At 44.9% G+C, this 27240-nt stretch overlaps 1 protein-coding gene across 2 annotated transcripts in view; it reads left to right on the top strand.

Moving 5' to 3' along the window:
- LOC117512550 (glycogen debranching enzyme-like) overlaps nucleotides 1-27240 on the top strand; it is a 279336-nt gene that overhangs the window by 167335 nt on the left and 84761 nt on the right. For both annotated transcript variants that reach the window (XR_004561327.1, XM_034172666.1), the window contains exons 21-23: nucleotides 3669-3805; nucleotides 9636-9769; nucleotides 9945-10120. Coding sequence is in view for 1 of the 2 variants with exons in the window: in XM_034172666.1 (XP_034028557.1) it covers nucleotides 3669-3805; nucleotides 9636-9769; nucleotides 9945-10120 (447 nt within the window). In the remaining variant the exon portion in view is untranslated. The remainder of the gene's footprint in view (nucleotides 1-3668; nucleotides 3806-9635; nucleotides 9770-9944; nucleotides 10121-27240) is intronic.

Here is a 27240-nt window from a genome sequence, read left to right on the forward strand (position 1 = left end):
AGTAGTGAATTTGAACCGGGCAAAAAACAACGCCCACCTGGCCTGTCAGGGATTTAAGCGCTTAGCTGTTCTGATGTATTCCAAGTTCTTATGGTCAGTCCAAATGATAAACAGGACTGCAGCTCCCACCAGCTGATGTAGCCACAGTCAAGGCTTCTTTAACAGCTAACAATTCCTGGTTGCCAACATTGTAGTTCCTCTCAGACGGCATTAAGTGCTGAGAGAAGAAGGCACAGGGATGTATATGATTGTCCTACACAGTTCTCTGGGTCAACACTGCACCTACCTCTAACTCTGATGCATCGACTTCAACAAAAAATTGTTTCTCAGGGTCAGGTTGAGTCAGAATTGGTGCTGTGGAGAATTGATATGTAAGTGTATGGAATGGTATTGTCAGCTGCTGGTGTCCAGTGAAACAAGACTTTTGGGGATGTTAAAGCGGTGAGTGGAGCTGCGACTTGGCTTTTCCCATGGATGAACCATCTATAGAAGTTGCGAAACCCCAAGAATTGCTGTAGCTGTTTGCAAGTTGACAGCACGGGTCACTCAGTGACCGTGTTTTCCTTGGCCGGATCTGGTTCAATGCGATTTGGCAAAATGATAAACCCGAGGAAGGACACGGTCACCCAATTAAATTCACATTTTTTGGCCTTCACAAAGAGGTGGCTCTGAAGGAGTCACTGGAGTACTAGGCGCACATGGTGGACATGTGACTTGGAATCAGGTGAGAAGATAAATATGTCATCTATATAGATGAACATGAACTGGTTTAGGAAGTCCTGACGGACATTGTTAACGAGGGCCTGGAATGTTGCAGTGGCATCACCAGGTATTTAAAATGGCTGATAGGAATGTTGAATGCCATTTTGCACTCATTCCCCTCCCGCACTCGGACCAGGTGGTAGGCGTTTCTTAAATCCATCCATCCATCCATTTTCTTCCGCTTTATCTGGAGTCGGGTCACGGGGGCAGCAGCTCAAGCAAAGCTGCCCAGACCTCCCGATCCACACACACCTCCCCCAGCTCCTCCGGGGGAACCCCAAGGCATTCCCAAGCAAGCCGAGAGATGTAGTCCCTCCAGCGTGTCCTGGGTCTTTCCCGGGGCCTCCTCCCAATGGGACGTGTCCAGAACACCTCTCCAGCGAGGCGTCCCAGGGGCATCCGGAAAGAAAAGCCACCTCAACTGACTCCTTTCGACGTGGAGGAGCAGCGGCTTGACTCCGAGCTCCTCCCAAGTGACCGAGCTCCTCACCCTATCTCTAAGGGAGCGCCCAGCCACCCTGCGGAGGAAACTCATCTCAGCCGTTTATACTCGCGATCTCGTTCTTTCGGTCATGAGCCAAATGAACATAGGTGAGGATCGGAACATAGATCGATTGGTAAATCGAGAGCTTTGCCCCCCTACTCAGCTCTCTCTTCACCATGACGGTCCGATACAGCAACCGCATCACTGCAGATGCTGCACCGATCCGTCTATCGATCTCACACTCCATCCGTCCCTCACTCATGAACAAGATCCCGAGATACTTAAAGTCCTCCACTTGAGGCAAGGACACTCCACCGACCTGAAGAGGGCAAAGCACCTTTTTCCAGTCGAGAACCATGGCCTCGGATTTGGAGGTGCTGATTTTCATCCCGGACGCTTCACACTCAGCTGCAAACCGCCCCAGTGCACGCTGAAGGTCCTGATTTGATGAAGCCAACAGAACCACATCATCCGCAAACAGCAGAGACGAGATTCTGTGGTTCCCAAACCAGACCCCCTCTACACCCTGGCTGCGCCTAGAACTTCTGTCCATAAAAATAATGAACAGAACCGGTGACAAAGGGAAGCCCTGGCGGAGGCCAATGTGCACTGGAAACAGGTTTGACTTACTACCGGCAATGCGAACCAAGCTCCTGCTGCGTTCGTACAGGGACCGGATAGCCCTTAGCAAAGGACCCCGGACCCCGTACTCCCGGAGCACTCCCCACAGGGTGCCCCAAGGGACATGGTCAAACGCCTTCTCCAGATCCACAAAACACATGTGGACTGGTGGGCGAACTCCCATGAACACTCGAGCACCCGATGGGGGAGTAGAGCTGGTACAGTGTGCCGCGACCAGGACGAAAACTATACTGCTCCTCCTGAATCCGAGGTTCAACCATCGGTTGAATTCTCCTCTCCAGTACTCTGGAATAGACCTTACCGGGGAGGCTGAGGAGTGTGATCCCCCTATAGTTGGAACACACCCTCCGGTCCCCCTTCTTAAACAGAGGGACCACCACCCCAGTCTGCCAATCCAGAGGCACTGTCCCCGATTGCCACGCGATGTTGCAGAGGCGTGTCAGCCAAGACCGTCCCACAAATCCAGAGACTTAAGGTACTCAGGACAGATTTCATCCACCCCAGGAGCCTTGCCAGCGAGGAGCTTTCTAACCACCTCGGTGACTTCGGCCTGGGTAATGGATGAGTCCGCCTCTGAATCCCCAGTCTCTGCTTCCACTTCGGAAGATGTGACGATGGGATTGAGGAGATCCTCGAAGTATTCCTTCCACCGCCCGACAACATCCCCAGTCAGGGTCAACAGCTCCCCACCCGCACCATAAACAGATGGCCCCGGATGAGTGCGGGCGGAGTCCGAGTGGAACCAGACCTATCTGACCCACAGCTTTTCTCTCAGCGTTTTCTCTCAAATGTGAATTGAAAGGGATTACCATGGAAATTAATTTGTCGAGATCCTCAGGATCATGCCGGATGGCTAATTCATCTTTGAGAGGATCCAAGAGGCCCCTAACAAAAATATTCTGAAGAGGAGCTGAGTCCCAACCCACCTCCGCGTTGAGGATGCGGAAGTCGACTGCAAACTCGGCCGCGCTCCGGTGTTCCTGACGAAGAGATAATAAGCGTTGAGCTGCAGTATAAGTTTTGGTGGGATGGTCAAATACAAGACAGAACTCACAAGAGAACTCAAAGAAATTCTCAAAAACTGTAGATTTGCTGCTCCAGAGAGCAGTGGCCCAAGCACTAGCGTCACCGTGCAGCAGATTTGTCACATAAGCGATTTGGCTGCTGTCGGAGGCATACTGCGAGGGTCGCTGAGAAAACACTAGTGAACACTGCATCATAGAGGTGGCACAGGTTTCAACACAGCCCGCGAATGGTTCTGGATGACAAATGAATGGTTCTGGAGCCAAAACTACGCTTGTGGAAGAAGGAACTATTTGTGGAGTAGAAGAATCTACTGCGGCTGTGTTGGCGGAAGAATCTTTGCATTGTGTGGCTAGCTGTGTGAGCTGGGCAGCAAGCTGAGATATCTGAGTGTCAGGAAATAAAGTTCTCTTCATAAGAAATAAAGTTCACTGTTCAGGATTTGTTCATAGTCCATAAGTTGTATCCAAAAGACAGAGGTCAAGTGCTCCGTGTTGTTTATTCTGCAACATCAATACAACCACATAGAGGTGAATGTATCAATGATACAGTGATAACACAACAAAGCATAAACTCTTATTTGCATTCTGGTCCTTATCATGTGACAGGGGCTTGATTGATTGCACATAAGACAAAACACATTGCACTGGCATACCAATTAAACAACTACAAATTATAAAGGAGACAATGCTCATACGGCCGAGGGTATTGCTATTTTGCTGGAAAGACTTCATGAAAAATTTGTGCTTGTCCTTAGGGTTGATGTCTGTGATGTCTGAGATTCGTCCTAAGAATGATCTTGGTCATCCATTTTGTGACAACCTGAGGCAGGGAGACTGGATGGTTGATTATATCACCGACAGACTGCTGAGCAAGACTGGGGCAGTGAGAGAGGTAAGTACTGCTTCATGCTGCCACCTCCAGCCTTACGTGCACTGTTGACAGACAGATCATAGAACAGCGCCATCACGGGTGCCGGAGCTGAATGTAGCCCATCTGTCCACTGGTTCTCTGTCCTCTGGCTTCTTGGCATCTTCAGCTAATTTCTCCACACTGATGAGTCTGCATATGTGGTTTATTTTTGCCACAGCTTTAACTGTACACTTTATGCATGTGGTTGCATGATTACGTATATTCAAGACTGACCAAACCCTTGTATAAAAGTAATTTATGTATTTAGTAATTTATGTATAAGCATCCTATTTTTTTTTTTTTTTTTAATTGGAAACAAAACCAATAGGAAAATGGGAGTCAGCAGAGAGAGTGCTCCAGCAAGTGCTTTGAAATAAATGAATTAAAAATGGGATAAAATATGGCTGGTTTGGGAATTATATAATAATAATGATCTATATATTAATAGCCAAGTGGCCTCTGTGTGCGTGTGTATGCATGCATATGCAGTAGCTTCGATCACGGAGAAATTGGAGAGAGCTGCTATTTACCATTTGGTATGCTTATGTATTTTGGGTCATGGATGAATGCCATGAAACGGGAAGTTGACAGGACTAATATTTTTGGAGAAATTAGGGAAATTAGCAAACAGTGAACAACGGATGTTCAAGCGCCTTGGGGCAACTGTTTGTTGTGATTTGGCGCTATATAAAAAAAATTGATTGATTGATTGATTGATCTGTATATTAAAAGTGAAGTGGTGTGTGTGTGTGTGTGTGTGTGTGTGTGTGTGTGTGTGTGTGTGTGTGTGTGTGTGTGTGTGTGTGTGTGTGTGTGTGTGTGTACGTGTACCTGCCTTTGATCACGGAGAAACTATGGAGAGCTAACATTTGCCATTTTTGGGTCAAGGATGAATGCTGCAGAAACGGAATGTTGATAGGACTATTATTTTTTTGGAGAAGCTACGGATATTAGCTAACAACACTGAACAATGGACATTGATAATTACATTCTGGACTCACACACCATTCAAACAGGGGTGGTAAATCATCTATATAAGCCAAGTGGCATCTGTGTACGTGTATGTGTACGTATGTGTTTGATTTTATTTAGTAAGTTCAATGTACGTACATAATAAAATAGTAAAGACAAAAATACATGGATCAGATAAGAGAGTGAAAACAGTTATTTCCATTGTGCTCCATTTAAAAATCAAATGACAAAATAGAAGCAATAATAAAATGATAGCAATGCTGATAACAATAATAATAATGATAACAACAACAGTAGTAATAATAATAATAATAATAATAACAACAACAACAGTAGTAATAATAATAATAATAATAATAATAATAATAATAATGGTGTGTATCATAACAAGAATCTAAATAATTTATGAATACATTAACATACATTAACATTAAAACATACTAAGGTGTAAGGTTCTAAAACATTGTGGACTCACGCACCATTCCAACTCATTATAGAAACTTTGCATAATTTATTACCACTCTTGAAAAAATGTCAGCTAGCTATTTTATAAACGTGACTCAATCTAGGGCCCATGGATCCCCACGGGCAATGCACTAGTCATAATATAATATTTGAAATTATACACATATGAAAGATTTTATATCAAGGTGTGCAGAATGGTGTTTTCTCTGAAATATACAGCACTTTTGGCAACTTTCATCATCATCTATTGTCATGATTTTCAACTATACCAGTTGAGTTAGTTGGCTTAGTTTAAAATGGGGTATATGAGAATGTAGATAAGTTATACAGCTTCATGATGAAGTGGTGTAGAGGAGAATTTTCTTAAAAAGAAGACCTGAATGTTTAGTTACAAATTGCCAGAAGGTACATCTGAGGTGCAAACCTAAATTTGATCTGTTGTGGTGAAAGAATATCCTTCTCCGTTCTCTCTACTATGAAGCTAAGAGTGGTGATGCAGAATCCAAAGCTTGCACTGTGCACAATTTCTCCAATCACAGCCACATAAGCCTATAACTTCTTCTGGGTTGTCTGGGTGGCTTTCCTCACTCTTCTCCTTCTTGCACGGTCACTCAGTTTTTGAGAACTTTTACTCCGTGCAGATTTACCATAAAGTGCCATACTGTTTGTGTTTCTTTGTAATTGATGTAACTTAAGTCCAAGACATTCAGGGGCAGCTTTACCATCAGAGAGCCTCATCCATAAACTACCACAAAAGACTTCAAGCTGTCATTTATGTTAAGGGCCCCGTCACACATAACACGATAGAAGCCAACTAGCGCACGGAACAGGAATTGCATGCCATTCGTGAAAAATCAGAGCTGCCTCTAACGCCTCGTACACCTCTCGCTACAACTATTCGTGTGCATCAGTGGCCAAAAGACAGAGAGTACCTTGTGAGAGCCCATTCAATCCCTCTCGCAGCAGGTGTCGGACAAATTCCAGGTGACATACATGAACATCCAACACCGCTCGCTGGACACTTAGAAAAGTGTGACCATTTGCGCTGTTCACACGAAAATAGTGAGCAGGCAATCACTTTTGAGCTGGATGTGAAATTTGTCTAAGTGACCCCAAAAGTGTGGCATTGCAAAAAAGCAACACACATGGCATGCTAGAGTGTCAGCTCCCCCTGCAACAAATGTGCTGTGCATGTGTATTGTGCATGTGTTGCCCCCCCCCGCAACACATGAGGCGTGCATGTGTTTCATGTGCTCCCCCCATCCGCAACACATGTGGCATGCCGGGGGGGGTTGGTGGGGGTGGGTGGGGGTGGTGGCGGTAGCGCACTTGTATAAACTGCTGGTACGGATGTACAGATGGGGACTGGACAGCTACGTCTGAGCACACACAGCACAGTGAGCAACCTCCCATCTGCTGACCAGAGACTCACTGACAGCTACAAATGGCGGCTCAGTATGCACGACGTATCACATTAAAAACACAGAGACCACAGCCAGGACAGACATATTAATAAGTACTACACTACCTACATACACAATTATGTAAATAAAAACAAATGATTACATAACACAGAAACAGAGAGTGACAAGTTGGTGTGTGCGCTGGACGGACAGGGGGTGTGGCCGCCAACAGACGCAGCTGTTGAGATCGCTGGTCCTGGACATCACAGCTGGAGAACATGTACCATGTTTTGACTGACATGAACTTACAACTGTCCACTGTGATGTGCATGTGTCTGCTTGCTGTCCTCATGTGGACATACATAAAAACATATATTGCTGGTGCGACGGGCTTCAGTGAGCGAGCGCACGGCGCACACATTGACAGGCTGTCTCAGGTGAAACAGACCATCAGATCACAACACGCAGCAGGTGATCTGGATGTCATGTCACCCATGTGAGCTCTGTTCCACATGACGCGGTGTCTGTCCTGCAGTGTGCCGTCCACAGGACATGTGTGTCGGGCTGGACACGCGCGTGGGGCCGGATGGACACGCCGGGCCAGCAGATGTGTGACATGATCAGAGTGCACTGCTTCATTCATGTCATTTCATAACTGGACGTCTGTGACCATGGGTCATCTACAGAGGAACAGACGGATCATACTTGTGTTGCAGATCATTCACACCTGCCCGACCGCTTGTGTGGCTCAGTATTTTCGTGGTTCATTCATTCAGGCTGTTTCACTGTGACACACCTGTTGTGTGGGCCGCTGAAGAGGAGGTACTGCTGGCCCACCACCACCAGAGGGCGCCCTGCCTGACGTGCGGGCTTCAGGTACGAGAGGGCGCTGCCGCCTCTTAGGAACAGCCGGGGTGACAGCTGTCACTCATCCACTATGACAGCTGTCACCAATCATCAACTCATCAACCACTCCATATAAGCTGGAAGACATCTCCACCTCGCTGCCGAGATATTGTTTGCCTTTGGAGGTATATTCTCAGCCGTATTCAGTAGGTGCTACTGTTACTGGTTTATTGTGTTCCCGTTTTGGAGGTGGAGGTGTCTTTCCCACCATTAAGGAACTGTCGCTACTTCTATTTGCTGGGTGTACACACACCCACACATAACTGTTTCTGCTTCCTGCCAGCAGTACCAGATCCGACAGCCGGAGACGGTGGCCACCTGGGGACTCGGAACTTGGCGGCTCCAGTATTCTCTGGGTTCAGTGGCAGTGGAAATCGTGTGGGATCCGGCTCTTCTCTGGACAGACATCTTCTATCCTCGAGCCTGCCCACACGTCACCTTAGTACATTTGACTCTGTCCAAATTATGTATTTGTCTGTATTTCGTTGTGCATGCTTCACAACAGTAAAGTGTTGTATTTTTGGCTCATCTATTGTCCGTTCATTTGCGCCCCCTGTTGTGGGTCCGTGTCACGACACTTTCACAACAACACCCTGATTCCTACTTATTCGTGCTATGTGTGAAGGAGCCCAAAAGGGGGTAATACACAGTATTAAGAACAGGGGTATGTAAACTTTTGATCGGGGTCATTTGGGTAGTTTCTTTTGTCATTATGACAATAAATGGCTTCAACCAACCACTAACCATGAGTGGGAAAAAAATAAGTTTTTGTGCTATCATTCATATTCATAAAAATGGCCAATAAAAATAATAATTCTGTCAGGGTATGTAAACGTTTGAGCATAACTGTATAAAATTATATTGTTTAGTCTACTTAATTTATTTTTACAAGCAGTAATGTTATTTTCATTTTAATAAAATTATGTTCTGACTGAATTACACTCGTCAATACCAGAAGACACAAGCAGCTGCAGATATCACCTGAACAGTAATGAAACAAATGACCTCTGGGTGACAGTTCTTGAACACACCCCGCTTATTGATGACTGTCCACTAAGCGCTGCTAACCTCTTTGTCATTTTGATATTATTTTTATTAGGCTCTGTGATTTTTTTTTATTTAATTTTTATTTACTTATTTATTAGTGTGTGGGGGGGGGGGGGGGTATCTGGCCTTTTCTAGCTTCCATCTCTGACAAAATTATTTGAATTTCTGCTGTTGTGAAATTCTTGTTTTGTTTTATTTATTTATTTGAGTATTTATTTATTTTAATTTATTTGTGCAGAGAGTAAGAACATATCTGTACATACTGTATATATGTGAATGAGGCCCAATGTTAACTCAAAGATTTTTGCCCTCTGTGCTATTCATTTGTCTTGGATTCCTTTGGGAAAACTTTCCCAATTAAAGATTTGTTTCTTCTCTCAGCATGCAGCAAATATTGCTGTTTTATTCATCCAAATTTTTTGTTTTTCCAAAACTGATCAGTGCGCCCGTCCCAGTGTGCTAGCTGAAATGGATGGTCAAACTCTGTTAACTTGCTCCACCTGGACTGCTGGATTGATGGAATAGATTCTGTTCCCTACATGTGGAGATGTGATGATAGCATGATGGAGCCTGAACATGGACAGTAGACATCCCACTGAATCCAATAGCCACAGCTGTTATTTAATTATTTATAAATTATATTAATTATTATATATATTTATATTTATTATATATATTTATTATGTATTTATAAATATATTAATTATTTATAAATTCATGTCCTCTAATTACAACATGAATGGCAACATAGGTCAGGTTCTTGTGAAAACAGAAAGATATTAATATATTAATGCCTTGTTTCTTGGAATATACTGTGTATGTGTGTGTGTATATATATATATATATATATATATATATATATATATATATATATATATATATATATATATATATATATATATATATACAGTCATATGTGGTAAGTCATAACTAGGATATTCATTGGTCAACCAATTCATGAATGCTCGTCAGACTATCACAAAAGGAAAGGTCTGAGTGTTATTATGCTGATGTTCCAGGTGGGCCGATGGTTCCAGGCCATGTTCACCTATCTGAAGCACGTCCCTTATTACCTGGTGCCTTGCTACTTTGACACTATCGTGCAGGGAGCTTACACCACTGCTCTGATGGCTGTTTTCAACCAGATGTCCAGGTTTATCTGTTTTCTTATTTATTTAATTGTGTTTTTAATTGTATTTAAGTGTAGTACTTATTTAATTTCATTTATTTAATTATTGTCATCAGTAAGATTCCTTAGTATAATGCACACCTGTTGTGTAGCTGTCCATGTTTTGAAGACTGTCTGTTGTTGTGTCCCCTGGACTTAGCTTTGTGCAGAATGGTTCCAGCCTGGTTAAACAACTGGCCCTTGGTTCGGTGCAGATGTGTGGTGTGTCTCATTGCTGTCCGCTGCCCCCTCTCTCCCCTCGTCTGAAAGATGCCCCTCACTGTGTCAGTGAATTTGCTTATCAAGACAAACAGCACTGTGTTTCACTGGCAGCAGGTCTGCACACAAACATTCAAATGTTCTCATCCATAAGAAACATTAAACCAAAATGTCTACTTCTGTAATATTGATATTGAATATTGTGACACTTTGCATTAAAATTACCAAACTAAAACACAACCAGTCATTGACAATACACCTGTTGAATCTTTTTATTTTCGCACCCAAGTCAAAGATATTATTCTGACCTGCTGCACATATCGGGTCCTATGTTACAGCCACAAAGCATCGCTGATGGTTTTCACCTGATGCAGTTGTCATTTTCGTATCCAGCATAACGAGCAACCTTGTACGAGGTAGTTGGGGAGGTGGCTTTTGTTTCCGCTTTAGCACCAGTAATGGCTGGTTTTCAGCATGATAGAGAGTGAACAGCACATTTCTCAAAACAGTTCACAAGGACACACAGTTTGAGACTGCAGTGGGAGGGCCTGTCCGTGCCATGTTTGCTCTATAATTGACAGGCAGGATGCATGGGGATGGTAGGACACAAATGCACAGCTCTGGCAGACAGCTCTGTTTGTTAGTGGTCTTTACTAAAGGAAAATGCAGAGGTCGGTACACGAGCAGGTAGTCCAACAAAAGCAGCAGTACAGAAATCATCAGGCAAAATGGCGTGGTCAAAACAAGAGGCAGGAGGTCAGGTACACACTATGAGGCAGGCAGGAACAAGAACACAGGTACAGAGCTGGAATGCAGGCACAAGGCACGACAAACTGGCAGAGAACAATACCACCCAGTGAGCTTATAAAACCCCAGGTGGCAATCAGCAAAAGGTGCACATGGAAAGCACCAGAAGCAGGGCGTGGCCAGAGAGAGAAAGAGAAACACCCATTACCAAGAACCAATAAGAGAAACAGAGACACACAGACCCAAGCAGAAAAATCCCAACAAAAGAATAAATAAACCAAAAACCTGATAACACAAAAGAACAAAACTCAAGCCCTGACAGTACCCCCCCTCCACGGCCGACCCCGGATGGCCCAGGCGAACTAGGATGAGAGGAGCGAAACTCACGAATCAGAGCGGGGTCCAGAACAAAGCGGGAATCCATGACCGCTCCTCAGGGCCATAACCCTCCCAATCCACCAAATACTGAACCCACGGCCACAGCGGCGAGAGGCCAGGAGCCGCCGCACCGCGAACGCCGGGCCACCATCCACGAACCAGGCGGAAGGAGGGGGAACGGCAGGAGGGCACAAAGGACTGGACCTAGCAGGTTTAATCTGACTGGTATGAAAGGACGGATGAATGCAGAGTGACCTGGGGAGACGAAGACAAACAGAAACGGGGTTAATAATTCTGGACACAGGAAATGGACCAACGAACCTAGGAGCCAGTTTACGAGACAGTCCTCTCAAATTCAGATGGCGGGTAGAAAGCCACACTTTTTGGCCGGGAACATAGGCAGGAGCAGGGGACCTTCTACGGTCAGTGGCAGACTTATAGGCCTGTGAGGTTCGAACTAAAACCCTCTTGGTCCGCTCCCAGGTCCGTCAGCAGCGGAGGATGAGACGAAGTGCAGAAGGAACCGAAGAGTCGAGATCTAGAGGAGGAAACAGAGAAGGTTGATGACCAAAAATGACATGAAAAGGTGCGTAACCAGTAGATGCTGAAGGCAAATGATTATGGGCTAGTTCAACCCAGGGCAGTTGGACGGACCAGGTGGCAGGCTGCTGGGAGGCTAAAATTCAGAGTCCCCTTTCCAAATCTTGGTTAACCCACTCGGTTTGACCATTGGCTTGTGGCTGGTAACCCAAGGTTAGACTAGCTGAAACCCCAAGGAGACGGCAGAATTCCCTCCAGAAGTGTGATACAAATTGAGGACCCCGATCCGACACAATATCCTGGGGAAAACCATGGATTTTAAAGATGCTCGTAAGCATCACCTCTGCGGTTTCCTTGGCTGAAGTTAACTTGGGCAGGGGAACAAAATGAGCCATTTTGGATAATCTATCAACTACAGACAAAATCACAGTGTTTCCTCTAGAGGGCGGAAGACCAGTTACAAAATCCATAGTAATGTGTGACCATGGATGAGTAGGAACAGGCAACGGCATTAACAGTCCTGCAGGAGGGCGATTGGGCGTCTTATGCATAGCACAGGTTTGACAAGCATTAACATATTCGGTTACATCTTTCACCATTCCCAGCCACCAAAATCTCTGCTGAAGTACCGACTGAGTTTTTTTTATACCCGGATGGCAAGCAAAGCGGCTGTCGTGTCCCCACTTGATTACCTCCCCCCCTGAGTGCGGCGGGAACAAAAAGCCTATCAACGGGACAGGCGGAAGGCCCGGAACCCCATCAGCTGCCAACTGGACTCTCGACTCGATTTCCCATGTGAGAGCGTAAACAAAACAGGAAGCAGGCAGGATGGGTTCAGGATCTGCTGGGGCGTTGACAGGTTCCCCCTGACGAGACAAGGCATTGGGTTTCCCGTTTTTAGTCCCAGGCCAGTATGACAACATGAAATTGAATCTGCTAAAGAATATTGCCCACCTAGCTTGACGAGTGTTAAGGCGTTTGGCCGATCGCAAATACTCCAGATTTTTATGATCGGTATAAACCAGAAAAGGTGTTTGTGCCCTGTCAGATCCCGCTTTTCAGATACACGGCACACGCTCACCCTCCGATGAGTGTGTTTGTGTACAAAACCAACTCTCCATCTCTGGGGTCCAACCTTCATGTCTCCATGGGTATTACCCGGCAGGGCTGCACAAAGGCTGTTCAAGCTGGTGGCGAGGAGATTCGTCTAGCTGCTCACTGCCTCCATCGGGATGTCCACCCCGCTGAAGCTGATCTCGCACCCCGGTCGAATAGCCTTCTCAGGAACCAGGATACGAACCGGCCACGCCCGTTAACGGCAGTTCTCCTCTTATGGATCAGGGCTCTTGGAATGTTGCTAGATTTTGAATTTAGTGACTCGTACAGCGAGTCCCCAGGATGTGTTATTTTCATTAAAAAACCAGACTAACCTTTTAGAGCCTTTTTGATGTTGTACACCCAATAAACTTTAACTTTTACACCTTAAGAAGCATCAATAATCCAATGTCTGAGCCTTAACACTTTAACTGCATGCTTGGAAATTTATTGCAGGTTTTGCAAGTGCCAATAACATAATCAACATAGATTATATGGTGATAATTTCACAACAGTAATTCAAGTATAATTAGAATAATGATTGGCAGAGTTTTTTGTTTTTAATTCAATAATTCTGACTGATCTTACTTTGACTGGGACTGGATTGACTTCTTAACAATTTTTTCTAGGAGTGAGGGAAGGAGGTTTTTGAGGTTAGGGTCCCCAGCTCGATGAACTTGATTTCTTCTTCATCAGCTATTAATCGTTAGCTGACCACAATCCCTGTGTGATGTTGTAATCCTTCAGGAAGTTAATCCACATAAGAATTTATTCCGTCTTCAATCAACCAAAAGTTGATCTAATCCATTCTGGTATGCGGTGATGTTCCTTGAGAGAGAAATCGTTGAACATTCCCCACTCAGACTTAAGGCCAGTGGTTACTCTCTGTTGTTCTGCTACTCTGTGACTGGACGGCCTGAGTGGGAGTTGAAAACTCTCTCAAATGATCTTTATGGCTCCAATCCTCTCACTCCATGATTCCAATTGATGCTCACAAGATGGTGAAGTCTTGTGATTTCCTCGTAGCACGGGAGTAGTGTCAACAGCACCTCTCCCTGGAAGAATAACCCTGTTTTCTGGTGTTTCACAGTTTATATATGTGCTTGACTCTTGTTGTCCTCAGATGATCTTGGTTACCATGGGGACGCTGTTGACTCAAAACCTCCTCCCTTCTCCTTCCACTTTACTGGAAATCCCCGCAGCCCTTACCAGTAACTTATTTCTCAAGTTCCTCTTTTCTGTTAACACTTCAGCTTTTCTGAGAATTCATTCTTTTAAATCAATCATTTCATTACAACTCTCTTTCACATAAAAACAATTCATATGATCATATACAAACATTTTCATTCCTTATTATTCATTTCATTTTTACCAACATCTTAATCATTTGATCAGTTGTTTAACATCAGCTTTTCTTGCCCTGCTTGCGACATCTTCTTCACTTCCTCTTTTTCTCTGACTCTGCACTCTTTATGAAAAACAACTCATATAATCATTCATTTCACTTATTTGTAACATACTTTTTCTAATACTTTTTCTAATCAACTCTTAATTTTAACACATTAATACTTCATTTGATCATACTTGTCATGTTAGAATCATTCTTAGACATATTCCATCGTCTTCACCACTGAGTTCATTCCGTGGGCCTCCCCATTTGCAATGGAAAAGTCCGGTATGACCTCACTTACTTCTGGAAGGTACCAAAAACTGTGCAGTTTAATCCAACAGCATGTATATTAATTCCATGGCACGTATTATATTCCAAGATAAAAACAAGCTGAAAGCAAGCTTAAAGTCATCTTTCCTGACACCCCCTCCATGACTTGAAGCTCCGCCGATCTCTCTATACCTCCATGAAAACATCCTCATCGTCGTCGACAGGATGAAGGGTGAGCACTTCTTTTTCATCCACCATCGGAGACAGAACAGGAGAAGCTGGAGTTGAACGACACTCATCCAGCACCACGTACTCCTCTCCGCCCACCTGTAGATTGCCGTCGCCGTCAGAAGGCTGCTCATCCAGTAGTGGTGATTGTGATGGTAATCCCAATGGAGATGGATTTGTCTCATATTCCTGAGATGATGATCCGTCAGGGAACGATGGTGCACATGGTGAAGTGGGGGTGACGGGTGTATAACATGATGTAACTGGTGTAGATGGCCGTGGTGATGTATCCTTCGGTTGAAGTGAAGCTTCAGCGAGAATCTCCTCAGGCTCGGGCTGTTGAAGGTGTTCGTCCAGGAACACCTGCGTGAGGGCCTCCAAACACCAGTTCATGTCCTCGGTTTGCACCCCGACTTCCGCAGTGCGCTGTGGAGATGAATGTGGAATTGGTGGTAATGAAGGACCAATAGCCACGATCCGGCCATCGGCAAGATGAGCTGTGGAGAATCTTATTCCCGTAGGGTACATCCACATTTTGGTAAACACGGGGCAATACATATATCCCTCTGGAGACACTATAGTGTCAGCTCGTATTTGATCAACCAAAAGTGAATGCCAAATCACGTCTGCCTCGACCTCAATTTTTAGGTATGCTTCTGTTGGTACCTGGGGCAGAAAAGAAGTATCCTTCTGTCCCACTATTCCCCGTGCCACTTGAACAGGGAAGTTGTTGCCATAACACGTCGGGCACCACAGAGTCTGTGTTATCTCCCAGAAGTAGAGCGCTTGTTCCAGGGTGGCTTGACAATGAATACATCTTACATCCCCCTATGGTGTAAGAGGAAACATTAGTCTTTTAACTATTATATTGCAAGCAAGCAAAAGTGTTCGTCGGGATTATTCAGATGTACGCCAGAGACGCCTCATGATCACCGTAGGAGAGTGGGACTGTGGTGACGTTGTCATTCCCGCTGTAGCTGAAGGAGCTGTACGCGGGAAGCAAGCATCATAGGTCGTAAACCATAACAGCAGGAGTAGTTGACTAACCATGGACAGCCAGTATAAAGCTGATAACATTCCCCATCCTAAGGCCCAAATTATGATAAGTCCAAGTTTGTAGAGCCAAGGTTTCTTACGTTGTACGGCTCCAGTTAATGTAGCTATGTACGCCAACAGGGTCAAGGCCATCACAGCTTCGCACACAATGTCAGCTATCACTGCCGGGGCGTAAAAGATTGCTGTCATATCTATCACCATCCAAATTGTAATTGATGTGTACTGCCATATTCCCCAACAGTCAAACTGGAGAGTAAAGCGACCGAGGACGTGAGTGTTGAATAGAGACAACCCCAGGTCACTCTGACCGTAGTGCAGATTGATGATCGCCAATCTGACACATCCATGTAGTAGCGTTACTATTCGCAGTGGTTGTCGTAAGTCCCAACGGCCGACACAGCAGTATAGCAGCCATATTAACAGTAGTGCAATAAACTCCACTCTACTCACTTTGAAGATGGTGTCATTTATGCCGCCAGTATTGTTGGACATTGTGCTCTCTTATTCTTTTTACTTATCTCCTTAAGTTTGTATGCTGTTATGTAGATGCTTCTTCTTCCTTCACTCCCCCAAGTCAGAATGAACAGGGCGTGTCTCGGCGTTGGGCTTTGTAGGCTCCATCGCTCCTCCCCTAATGGAGGAGGGGCTCCATATCACTGCGTTGTGTGCTCCTCCCACACAAGCGCAGGGCGGCTGCGAAACTTCCTTTTAACAAAACATATCCAATCACTGCAGCAATAATAAGTCCTATTATGATTAACAGATAGGGCCAAAGATATCCAAACAAATGTCCAATCCAACCAGTCACCACTTCGAGACCTTCTTTAATGACTTCTCCGGTCTCTGCAGCGAAAGTGGTGAAGATTCCTCCAGCTATTATTTGCGTTCTTTCCCACCAAGAACATTCATGCCGACCTCTTCCTTTTCCACATCTCAACCAATGTTCTGCAGGCGATTCACACGTACCATTATTGTAAATCCGATTGGGTCCCAACCATTCATAACTGACAATTTCTCATCCTTCACATAGACTTTTCTTGAAGGCGTATCCTTCCTCAAGCATTATCAAAGCATCACCAACAAATGGCACTATGTGGCCTAGGACCTGCTTCCTTTTCGACATTCCATGTCCCAGGACAGCCTTGGCACATCCAACATTGGGTGGAAAAGCTCTTATCCATACGCCAGCACTGTTCTTCTCCCAAACTGTTTGATGGCCGTAACTGTCATACTCGCCGTCATAGTAAGCATCACAATATTCTTCCCAGCCAGGAACATTTCTACAATTTTGGCGGGCAAGGCTTATCGTGCATGTGGTATTACGTCTATTACAAATCATTTTCCAGGGCCGTGGCGTAACATAAGGGTTTGGTCTCCAGAGTACACTGGACCAAGTAGCTCTGTCTCTGGAGTAGACCATGGCGATGTATTGATATTTAACCCAATAATTATTACTTTGATCCAAACAGAGGAATACCCAGTCTTCAACTTCATATTTCTCCATTCCCCACCAGGTGACGTCCTTACTACGTCTAACTCCTTCCTGCCATGCTTGAAGGGTCCCCTTAATGGTTGGAATCTGTAACAACTGTGTACAGTTATATACCCATCTTAGCCAATTCCCTGTCTTAATTTGGTCTATGGGACATCGGGGGGATTTACCAGATCCTTCAGCCAAATTATTATGGTATTCTGTCTCATGTAAGCTTCCATAGATTCTAGTCGCCATGCATTGGTCAATTTTGCTAAAATCTTCCTGAGGTACTGACCTTAGCTCATCAGGCTTTGGTAGTTTTTGCACATAGAATTTTGCTTTATGTGGACCCCGCAAACTATGCCCAGTCCACGTGTATCCCTTTGGAAAATTCCCCTCAAAATGTATCAGTGGAACGCTCCAGACCCACGGAAATGTGTCGTTAAGCCATTCATCATGTTTTGCCTCCTGTTGCCGTTTCCAAGTAATCCTGTCTATCAAATCGATAACTGGTGTAAGCACCATGTAATTTTGAGATTTACATCCAATAGGTCGATTCCAATAACATCTATCTAATTTTGCTACTTTTTCTTTTACACAATAATCATGAACCTTCTTCCATCTTTTTTTAGCCACGTTATCGATACTTTTAACTTTTGGTTCTAATACTTGCTGGGTATCTTGTGTTGGCGATGTAGGGAGTGGTTTGGTTTTTCCCTGTGTTGGTGATATCTTTGTGGATCCCACCAATGCTGCTGGTGAGATGGCGGTTGGTTTGGAATATGGTATCCCTGCTACCATACCGGTAGGGTCGTTCAACGGAGGGACTATTGTAGATGTAGTATCCACCTTCGGCACTCTGCATCCCCATGAGCAATACCAGGCTGGCTCGCCAGGTTCAGGTCTTATCCAAGTACAGCCTACTTCTCTTCGCTCTCTTTGTTTTAACCGTAAGATGGTTGCCACGATAATCTCTTGATCCCTCACTTGTAGGTTTTGAAGGATGTCTGCTCCGGTGGTCAGGTTGTGATTGGTGGTGATGGTTGGAAATTCCCCACTGTCGTTCAAGTATTGCAGCCACTTATTCTTTAGCATCTGCTGGGTTAGGTTCTTCATCTTTGCCCATTTCTCTGTAGAATTCTGGTCCCATATCATGTAGATGTTTCTTGATTCAACTCCCCAACATGTCTGTTGGAAAGTTTTAGTTGTTGCGTACTGGACCCTGATATGGGTTAAGGCGTACTACCATAGTGGTACAGGATAGCTAGAAGTACAGCAATGCCGACTAATAATGCTGTAAGTCTGGCCATCCAACTAAAACATTGAAGGCACTTTTTCTTCAACGGCTGGCTTTGTTGCTGCTGCTTTCTTCCAATATTTTCGTAGTAGAATTCACTTGGTACTGGTGGCAGCGGCTCTTGCTTTTGGGGTCGTTGCAGCAGTGGCATTTCTATGCCAAACTCCTCTTCTCTTGGTCTTTCATTGATTCTTTGAGGTTGTGTGGTGATCACGCTGCCTTCCCGTGGTTCTTCCATCTCGGAGATAGATGATCTTAGGTGCTGTTTTTTGTCTCGTGCTCCCAACAGAGACGCTTGTTGCTCGTTGCTGAAGAAGGGTGACTAACAAGGGAGATGGCCATGGGAGTCTAATATCTAGTCCTCGCCACGTCCATTTCCAAGTGACGACTGTCACCTCCTTCATTTCAGGCGGTGGTCCCTGGGGTGTGTAGAAACACTGTGAAGAGGCAGGATTCAATTCTCTACGTAGGTGCAAGATATCCTCATAGCCGTCCCAATATGCCGTTCCACTGTAGACATACTGCGCCATCACAGAGTACAGAGGAGTCGATCTCCGGAATAGTCCTCTTCCCGACTTTATGCTAAGTCGTATCAGTATAGCCTTTGGGGGTTGCCAAAGCCCCACTAGTACTCTGGTTCGCCATCCACTTCTAATAGGTGGGAGACTTCCGCCTTTCTCGATGTCAAGGTGCTGTACTGTCGTGCATATTGGCAAAGTTTGGTTCTCAATCAAACAGAAAGTTGAACATGCCTCTTGTAGTTGAAGTATTTTAAACATATAGGGACTACTGGTCCAAATCTGGAAAGATCCAAGCCAAATATCCACATACATTCCCTGTAATGGATCAACATAATTAGGTCCCCACCTTATTTTAAACCTGTAGCCCCTTGTCTGTACATGCACTACATTCAAGATGTAGGGATATGAGTCTGGACACCGGGGAATTGAGTAAAACTTCCATCCGACCCCAGGGCAATTCCAGTGTTGTCCAACTTTGTCCACGATAGCTTCCAGAGGAGTGTATATTCCAGGCTCTGCAAGGTCAGCAGTCATTTTATATGAGTCATTATCTACAAAGTATCCTCCTGTTCCCAGCAACCATCCTTTTTCTTTGTAATCCTTTTGTGGCCAGCTTAAACATATTTTCTTTTAGGGTAATTCCAAGTATGGTGTAAGTCCTCCAGGCCCGGATCGTAGACTATTTACATTATTTTCATCCAGTTTGAAGGTCCGCAGCATGATTCAGAGTGAGTTGTCACTCCGCCATCGGTCTCCTTCTCTTTCTGCCAAGATGCACCACCATAGGGAATAGTTGTTGTCTCTTAAAGAGATGAGTGTAGATGGTAGATGGGTGCTTAAGTTCTGAATCCATTCCTTTCCATGCCCACTTCCACATCGTAACAATTATTCTGTCAGGTTTAGGGAGGGGTCCCTCAGGGATCCTCTGTACCTGATGTGGGGGTACATAGTTCCATAGATCTTGCCAATGCTGCCAAAACTGGTTTCCAGAATACCTGGTTTGTGATAAGGCTAGATAAAGGGGAACTATAGGCTTCTCTTCTTGATCCTTGGGCTCGATTTGAAGCTGAATCTTCCTTGCTTGACAACAGTTCCAGACTCCTCTTTTGTACAGGTAGAAGAAGTCTCGATTTACAAAAATTGTTGGTATGGTCGGGGGTAGGCAGCTCACACAGGCCCGAGGTTGATCGATAACTCTCAAATTTAATGTCTGGTTATCTAAAACGTGATATCTTGGGTCTTGCAGTCGTCTGTTCAGTTGACGTCGCATGTTGGGGCTTGTCGTCCAGATCAAGCACTGGTTAAGGTATATTTCAACATAGACTCCTTGGAGTGGCTCAACGTAATTAATCCCCCATCTCAATGTGAATCTCAGGCCGTTGAGTTGTAGGTAAACCACATTTAATATCCAGGGGTAGGTATCTGGACATCTTGGAACCAATTGGGGTATTCTTCGGCATCCTATTATGTACCAACGCCGCAGACTTTCCTCGCTAAGCACTCGTTCAGCAAGTAGTTTTTGTCCCGTGGTCTCGGTTAAGTCGGCATCTTTTATATTCATAATTTGAGACATAATATCCATTAGATGCTAGTTCCCAATCTTCTTTTTCAAAATCTTTTTCTGGCCAATTTAAGTATAGTTTCTCAGCACCAAAGCCACATTGTATGTAGGGTCCAAGTCTTCCTCAATTATTAATAATGGGTACTCTATTTACATCTGGTCCTTGCGACATTTTGCAAACAGCCGCTTCTTTTTACTTTTTCCTTATCGCGCGGAAAATGGAGGGAAACATCCAGCGACTCTGAGACTTTCTTGATTTTTCCTCACCTTGAGTCGGTTGGTGTAACGACTGCTGCTGTTCGTCCAGGAGGTCAACATGTGCTCCGACAGAATAAACCCCCACATAGGGGACCAACACCATCAGCACTGTAAGCCGCACCTTAAGTGTTTGGTCCGGCCTACTAGGAGTGTCCGCTCTGCTAGCCACTCCCCCCATAGATTGTATCCTCCTCTTTCTCACCCATTCTTCAGGTGTCACGTGGTACTCGGCTGACTTCTTCTTCGATTTTGCTGCTTTATTTCCCCAGGCGTCTAATCCAGTGGTAAAATAATACATGAGGGTTTCTCTGCCCCCTTTTTCTTGTGGCACCTCTTCTGCATCTTCCAGTGGAACTTCTGGGTTTTTTAGAACTTCTTCTATCAATTTGGCCCAAGTTGTCAGTTCCCAAGGGCCAATCCATCCTTCTTCTTGGGCTTTTTGCTGTTGATCATCAGTCAGTCCTCCCATCATGTCTGTATATCCGGGTCGCTCCGGCTCTCTATACACTCTGAACACCAGTGGAATTTGCACTGTGTCTATTGGAGGGTCATAAGTTTGCCCATACTCTGAACCATGGGACCAATTTTGATGTACAGCTTCATGCAACAAAGACGGCTTTCGCTCACCACCTCCTGCAGCTTGGTCACTTCCTCCTCCGCCGCTGAGGCTTGGCAGACTTCCTGGAGGGCTTTCCTTTGTTCTGGAGTTAATTTGTCATACTCCTCTTTCGGGAGATAGCCACCACTACGAGGTGTAGGTGTAGGTCGCAATTGGGGTGGTATAGGTGGTGGACCTCTCGGCCGAGAGCTCCATTGTCCAACTGGAGGCCTTTGATTATTCCTCTGTGGTGTTTGATGCGGCTGAGGAGGTGGTGGTTTTGGCACTGAATTTCTTTTCTCCACTCCCACCGGTTTTTGTCCTGATCTCGGTGTGCTCTCCTTCTTCCTCTTTTCTTCATAGAACTGCTGCTCCAGATCCCAGCCCTTCACCACCGCGTCCATTTGTTGGACTGTAGTGCCGTCTATGGGCATTTTCACAAAGGTTATCTCCCCTCTTCTTCCCTTAGTGACCTCTCTCAGTGCCCTAACATAGCGTTGTGGCAAAATCGTCTGTTTTAGCCCATGCCAAACTTGAACTAATGTTTGACCTTTATCTAGTCCAGCTTTAGCTCGAGCAATATGGGAATCTTCATCATTGGGATCTTCCAACACTAACCTGGCATAATGGTTTCGTGCTGGTTCACCCCGACTGATGGGTTGACTGGTAACTTGGGCCAGCCACATAGATTTACCCTCTTCGCTGTTAGAAGCTCTGTCAATAAGGGGCCACACTTCTTTCAAATAGTCCTTTAGGTCCTCATTTTGGTTCTTTCTCTCTCACCAGCATCTTTAATTTCTTGAATTCACGGAATTCCCTGCCGTCTGCTTGGATTTCAGCTTGAATTGCTGGCAGATTTTGCTCTCTAGATCCAGCAGGAAAGTCCTGATTTGGGAGGCTCGCTTGTAATCCTGACAATGATGGAATTGTTTCTCCTTCATCATCCAGATTTTCTTCATTGGTTTCTCTCAACACTTGCCGTGACCAGCGTAAAGCTGCTGTTTTTAGTTTTCTCAACATCACATCATGGGCATCATAGGCGACTCTGAAGTTATTTGTTAACTCTTTATAGGCAGTCAGTGTAGGATAGAAGGGCCACATTAGTATTTTAGCCCACTCTCCAACAGCTGCTGTTACCTCGAGAGTTTTCTTTTCATCTTGTCGCTCAATCCACTCTTCTGGGATGTCATACCCAGTTTGTCCAACTTCTGGAGCATAGGTTTGTCGCTTATCTCGGGTCTCCACTGGGTTGACCCTGACATCTCTTGCAATTCTCTCTGATGCTACACGCACATTATACACCCCAACTTCTTTCTTTCGTCCTCGGTAGCGTCCAGTTCATAGTTCTGGGCGTGAGACTTCTCTTTCCCCTACCACAGATAGCGGTTCGTCCTCTTCCGAGTCTTGTGGATTGATCTCCTCTTCAGACTCTCTTTCCTGGTCCTCATCCATATCAGATTCATGGGAAGGACGTGGGTCTTGTGGTTGTGGGTCCCTGTTTAGTTCTGACCTTCGGGGTAACCCGGTTGCTTCGGTGTTTCCGACAGGTAGAGGAATGAGTATAGGATCCTCTTCTCCATTATCTGGTGGAGGAGCCTGGAAAGGCTCTCTCATCCGAGATTGGGAGCTTGTGGGGTGTATGATAGTCTGGAGCCCACTTGTAACTCGTTTTAATGTTGGTCGTGGGGTTTTAATCCTTAATTGCTGCACTCCCACAGCATGAACTGATCTTTTATCACTTGTCGCCATGGGGATGGACTGCATCACTAGCGGGGGACTAGTTGCCATTCCACTTGCTCCAGCTGCACCCTTCCTTGGACCTGCTCTATTTGGTCCTAGGTTCACCGCTTCAAGTGCCCTTCTCACTCAATCTTGCTCCTGCTCATTGCTATATGTAGGTTCACGGCTGCCATGGCAACCTTTTCTGCCTCTTCCCATGTCATATGTCCAGATCGTAATCCGTCCACACATCCGTCCGATGCTGGGGTTCTTTGGCCAAATCAATAGCTGTTCCCAGAGTTTTCAGCATTTCCTCCCTGTATTCGATTCGATTCGATTTTCTCTCCCTGGGTAGCTTTCAAAGGGCACATGTATGAGTGCATGATAAGCCATTCGTGGTGCGCTTGTTATCACCATCGATTTTCTGTCCAGACCTCTCCCTTTTATACTCTTAAGCTCTTCTTGGTATTCTCTGCCTGCCCGCTCCTTGAGCTTTGCTCGGAATTTTCGGTTGGCAATTTTCAGTCTGGGATTTGTGAAGACAATGAGACTATCTCCATCTATATCCCAAGGACTGCCAAAATAATGATATGCCCGTCTTCCATCTTGGGTCACCATTTTTTTGGTTCCTTCGGGCATAGGGTCCAATTCCTCCATGTAGTCAGATTCAGTGTATACATGGTGGGTTTTTGCTTTAGATTTTCTAAAGATCTCCTGCGAACGCCCTTCCTCTTTAATATGGTAAGTCGGTCCGGCAACACATTCTTCAGCTTTAAGCTGTCCCAAGCTTCTGGGCCCACATTCCGGCGATTGATGGAATATCTGTCCAGACACTCCCTGAAGACTTCTTCGTCTTTTATCCTGCTCAACCAGGTGTTCTGTCTGTTTTCTAACTGTTGAGGTTGTTCCTCTCACACTTCCTAAGGGCAAATTTGGCCACACTGGGTCAAAGCTTGTGTGGAGCTGGTCCGGGCTTTTATATTCTTGACCATTTCCCCCAGGATTAGGACCTCCCGGGGATATCGATTCATCTCCACTTCCCTCTGGGGTTGTGTCCCTCATCACTTTGTTCGGATTTGGCCTGGAAATCTATCTTGCCTTCGTCTTCATTATCGAGGATCTGACTTCCACTCATATCTTCCATTATAGGATATTGTTCCTTAAGCATTCTTCCTAACCCTTTTAGCCGTTCTGCCATGGACTTAAACTCAGCATATACGGACGCTGATTTTGCTTTAACATCAACCAGGACCGTCTCTACTTCCAACAACCCAGCTGTCATTTTTACTATGGAGTCATAACTTTTCTCAGGACTTATTAAGGTGGTGATTTGTCCTCTTTTCCACTCTTCTCCGAGAAGTTTGCACCACCATTCAAGCCACTCTCTGGTCCCCATCTTGTCCTTTGGGACTGGTGGGCTCCCCAAAACGGCCAGGATCTGTCCCTCCTTATGCTTACCTAGATAATATATCCCTAATGTGCGTATAGTTCCTGCCATATCTTCTTTGAAACATTCTTCATCAGTTTCCACACTTTGATCTATGACATATTTTTGAACTGTTTCTGCCCAAGTATCATATCCTTGTCCATCTTCAACATAGATTATATGGTGATAATTTCACAACAGTAATTCAAGTATAATTAGAATAATGATTGGCAGAGATTTTTGTTTTTAATTCAATAATTCTGACTGATCTTACTTTGACTGGGACTGGATTGACTTCTTAACAATTTTTTCTAGGAGTGAGGGAAGGAGGTTTTTGAGGTTAGGGTCCCCAGCTCGATGAACTTGATTTCTTCTTCATCAGCTATTAATCGTTAGCTGACCACAATCCCTGTGTGATGTTGTAATCCTTCAGGAAGTTAATCCACATAAGAATTTATTCTGTCTTCAATCAACCAAAAGTTGATCTAATCCATTCTGGTATGCGGTGATGTTCCTTGAGAGAGAAATCATTGAACATTCCTCACTCAGACTTAAGGCCAGTGGTTACTCTCCGTTGTTCTGCTACTCTGTGACTGGACGGCCTGAGTGGGAGTTGAAAACTCTCTCAAATGATCTTTATGGCTCCAATCCTCTCACTCCACAATTCCAATTGATGCTCACAAGATGGTGAAGTCTTGTGATTTCCTCGTAGCAGGGGAGTAGTGTCAACAGCACCTCTCCCTGGAAGAATAACCCCGTTTTCTGGTGTTTCACAGTTTATATATGTGCTTGACTCTTGTTGTCCTCAGATGATCTTGGTTACCATGGGGATGCTGTTGACTCAAAACCTCCTCCCTTCTCCTTCCACTTTACTGGAAATCCCCGCAGCCCTTACCAGTAACTTATTTCTCAAGTTCCTCTTTTCTGTTAACACTTCAGCTTTTCTGAGAATTCATTCTTTTAAATCATTTCTTCAAAATCACATCAAACATATTCAATTATTTCATTACAACTCTCTTTCACATAAAAACAATTCATATGATCATATACAAACATTTTCATTCCTTATTATTCATTTCATTTTTACCAACATCTTAATCATTTGATCAGTTGTTTAACATCAGCTTTTCTTGCCCTGCTTGCGACATCTTCTTCACTTCCTCTTTTTCTCTGACTCTGCACTCTTTATGAAAAACAACTCATATAATCATTCATTTCACTTATTTGTAACATACTTTTTATAATACTTTTTCTAATCAACTCTTAATTTTAACACATTAATACTTCATTTGATCATACTTGTCATGTTAGAATCATTCTTAGACATATTCCATCGTCTTCACCACTGAGTTCATTCCGTGGGCCTCCCCATTTGCAATGGAAAAGTCCGGTATGACCTCACTTACTTCTGGAAGGTACCAAAAACTGTGCAGTTTAATCCAACAGCATGTATATTAATTCCATGGCACGTATTATATTCCAAGATGAAAACAAGCTGAAAGCAAGCTTAAAGTCATCTTTCCTGACAGCCCCCTCCAGCCAGTGGCGCCACTCCTCCAAGGCCACCTTTACCGCCAACAGCTTGCGGTCCCCGATGCTGTAATTTTGCTCAGCAGGTGTCAACTTCTTGGACAAATAGGCGCACGGATGCAGCCTATTGTCTTCAGCACATCGTTGAGACAGTACCGCACCCACTCCAAAATCGGAAGCGTCTACCTCTACCACGAACTGTCGGGCGGGGTCAGGGAGGAGCAGCATGGGGGCCTCAGTAAAGTGATTCTTTAAGACCTTGAAAGTGTTCTCGCACTCCGGCGTCCAGGAAAATGACTGGAGGGATGATGTGGCGTCATGAAGTGGAGCTGCAATGGAACTGAAATTACGAATGAACTTGCGGTAGAAATTAGCGAAGCCCAGGAATTTCTGAACCTCCTTACGAGAAAATGGAACAGGCCAATCTTGTACCGCAGCCACCTTGGCAGGATCCATTTTAATTTCACCTTCTGAAATCACAAACCCCAAGAAAGAAACAGAAGATTGGTGAAATTCACATTTTTCAGCTTTGACAAACAGGCTGTGGCTTAACACGGTCTGAAGTACGGTGCAAACATGTTCAATATGCGAATCTAGATCAGGTGAGAAAATCAAAATATCGTCCAGATAAAAAAATACAAACTTATTCAAATAGTTCCGCAACACATCATTTACCAGGTTTTGAAACACAGCTGGGGCATCTGTGAGACCAAATGGCATCACTAAATATTCATAGTGCCCCGAGGGTGTATTGAACGCCGTTTTCCACTCGTCTCCTTCTCTGATCCGAACAAGATGATAAGCATTACGGAGATCTAATTTCATAAACACCGTAGCTCCTTCCAATAACTCAAAAGCCGATGAGATGAGCGGCAGAGGATAACGGTTCTTAATGGTAACTTCGTTAAGCCCCCGGTAATCAATGCATGGGCGGAGTGATTTATCTTTCTTCTCCATGAAGAAAAACCCCGCCCCAGCAGGTGATGAGGAGTGACGAATTAGCCCAGCTGCTAAAGACTCCTGTATGTACTCGTTCATCGCGTGGCGTTCAGGTGCTGACAGAGAAAATAGTTTTCCCTGGGGTGGGCTTGCCCCAGGAAGTAGCTCGATGGTGCAATCATACACATGATGAGGAGGTAGTGATTTGGC

Source organism: Thalassophryne amazonica, chromosome 1 (genome assembly GCF_902500255.1).
Source record: "Thalassophryne amazonica chromosome 1, fThaAma1.1, whole genome shotgun sequence".
NCBI lineage: Eukaryota > Metazoa > Chordata > Actinopteri > Batrachoidiformes > Batrachoididae > Thalassophryne > Thalassophryne amazonica.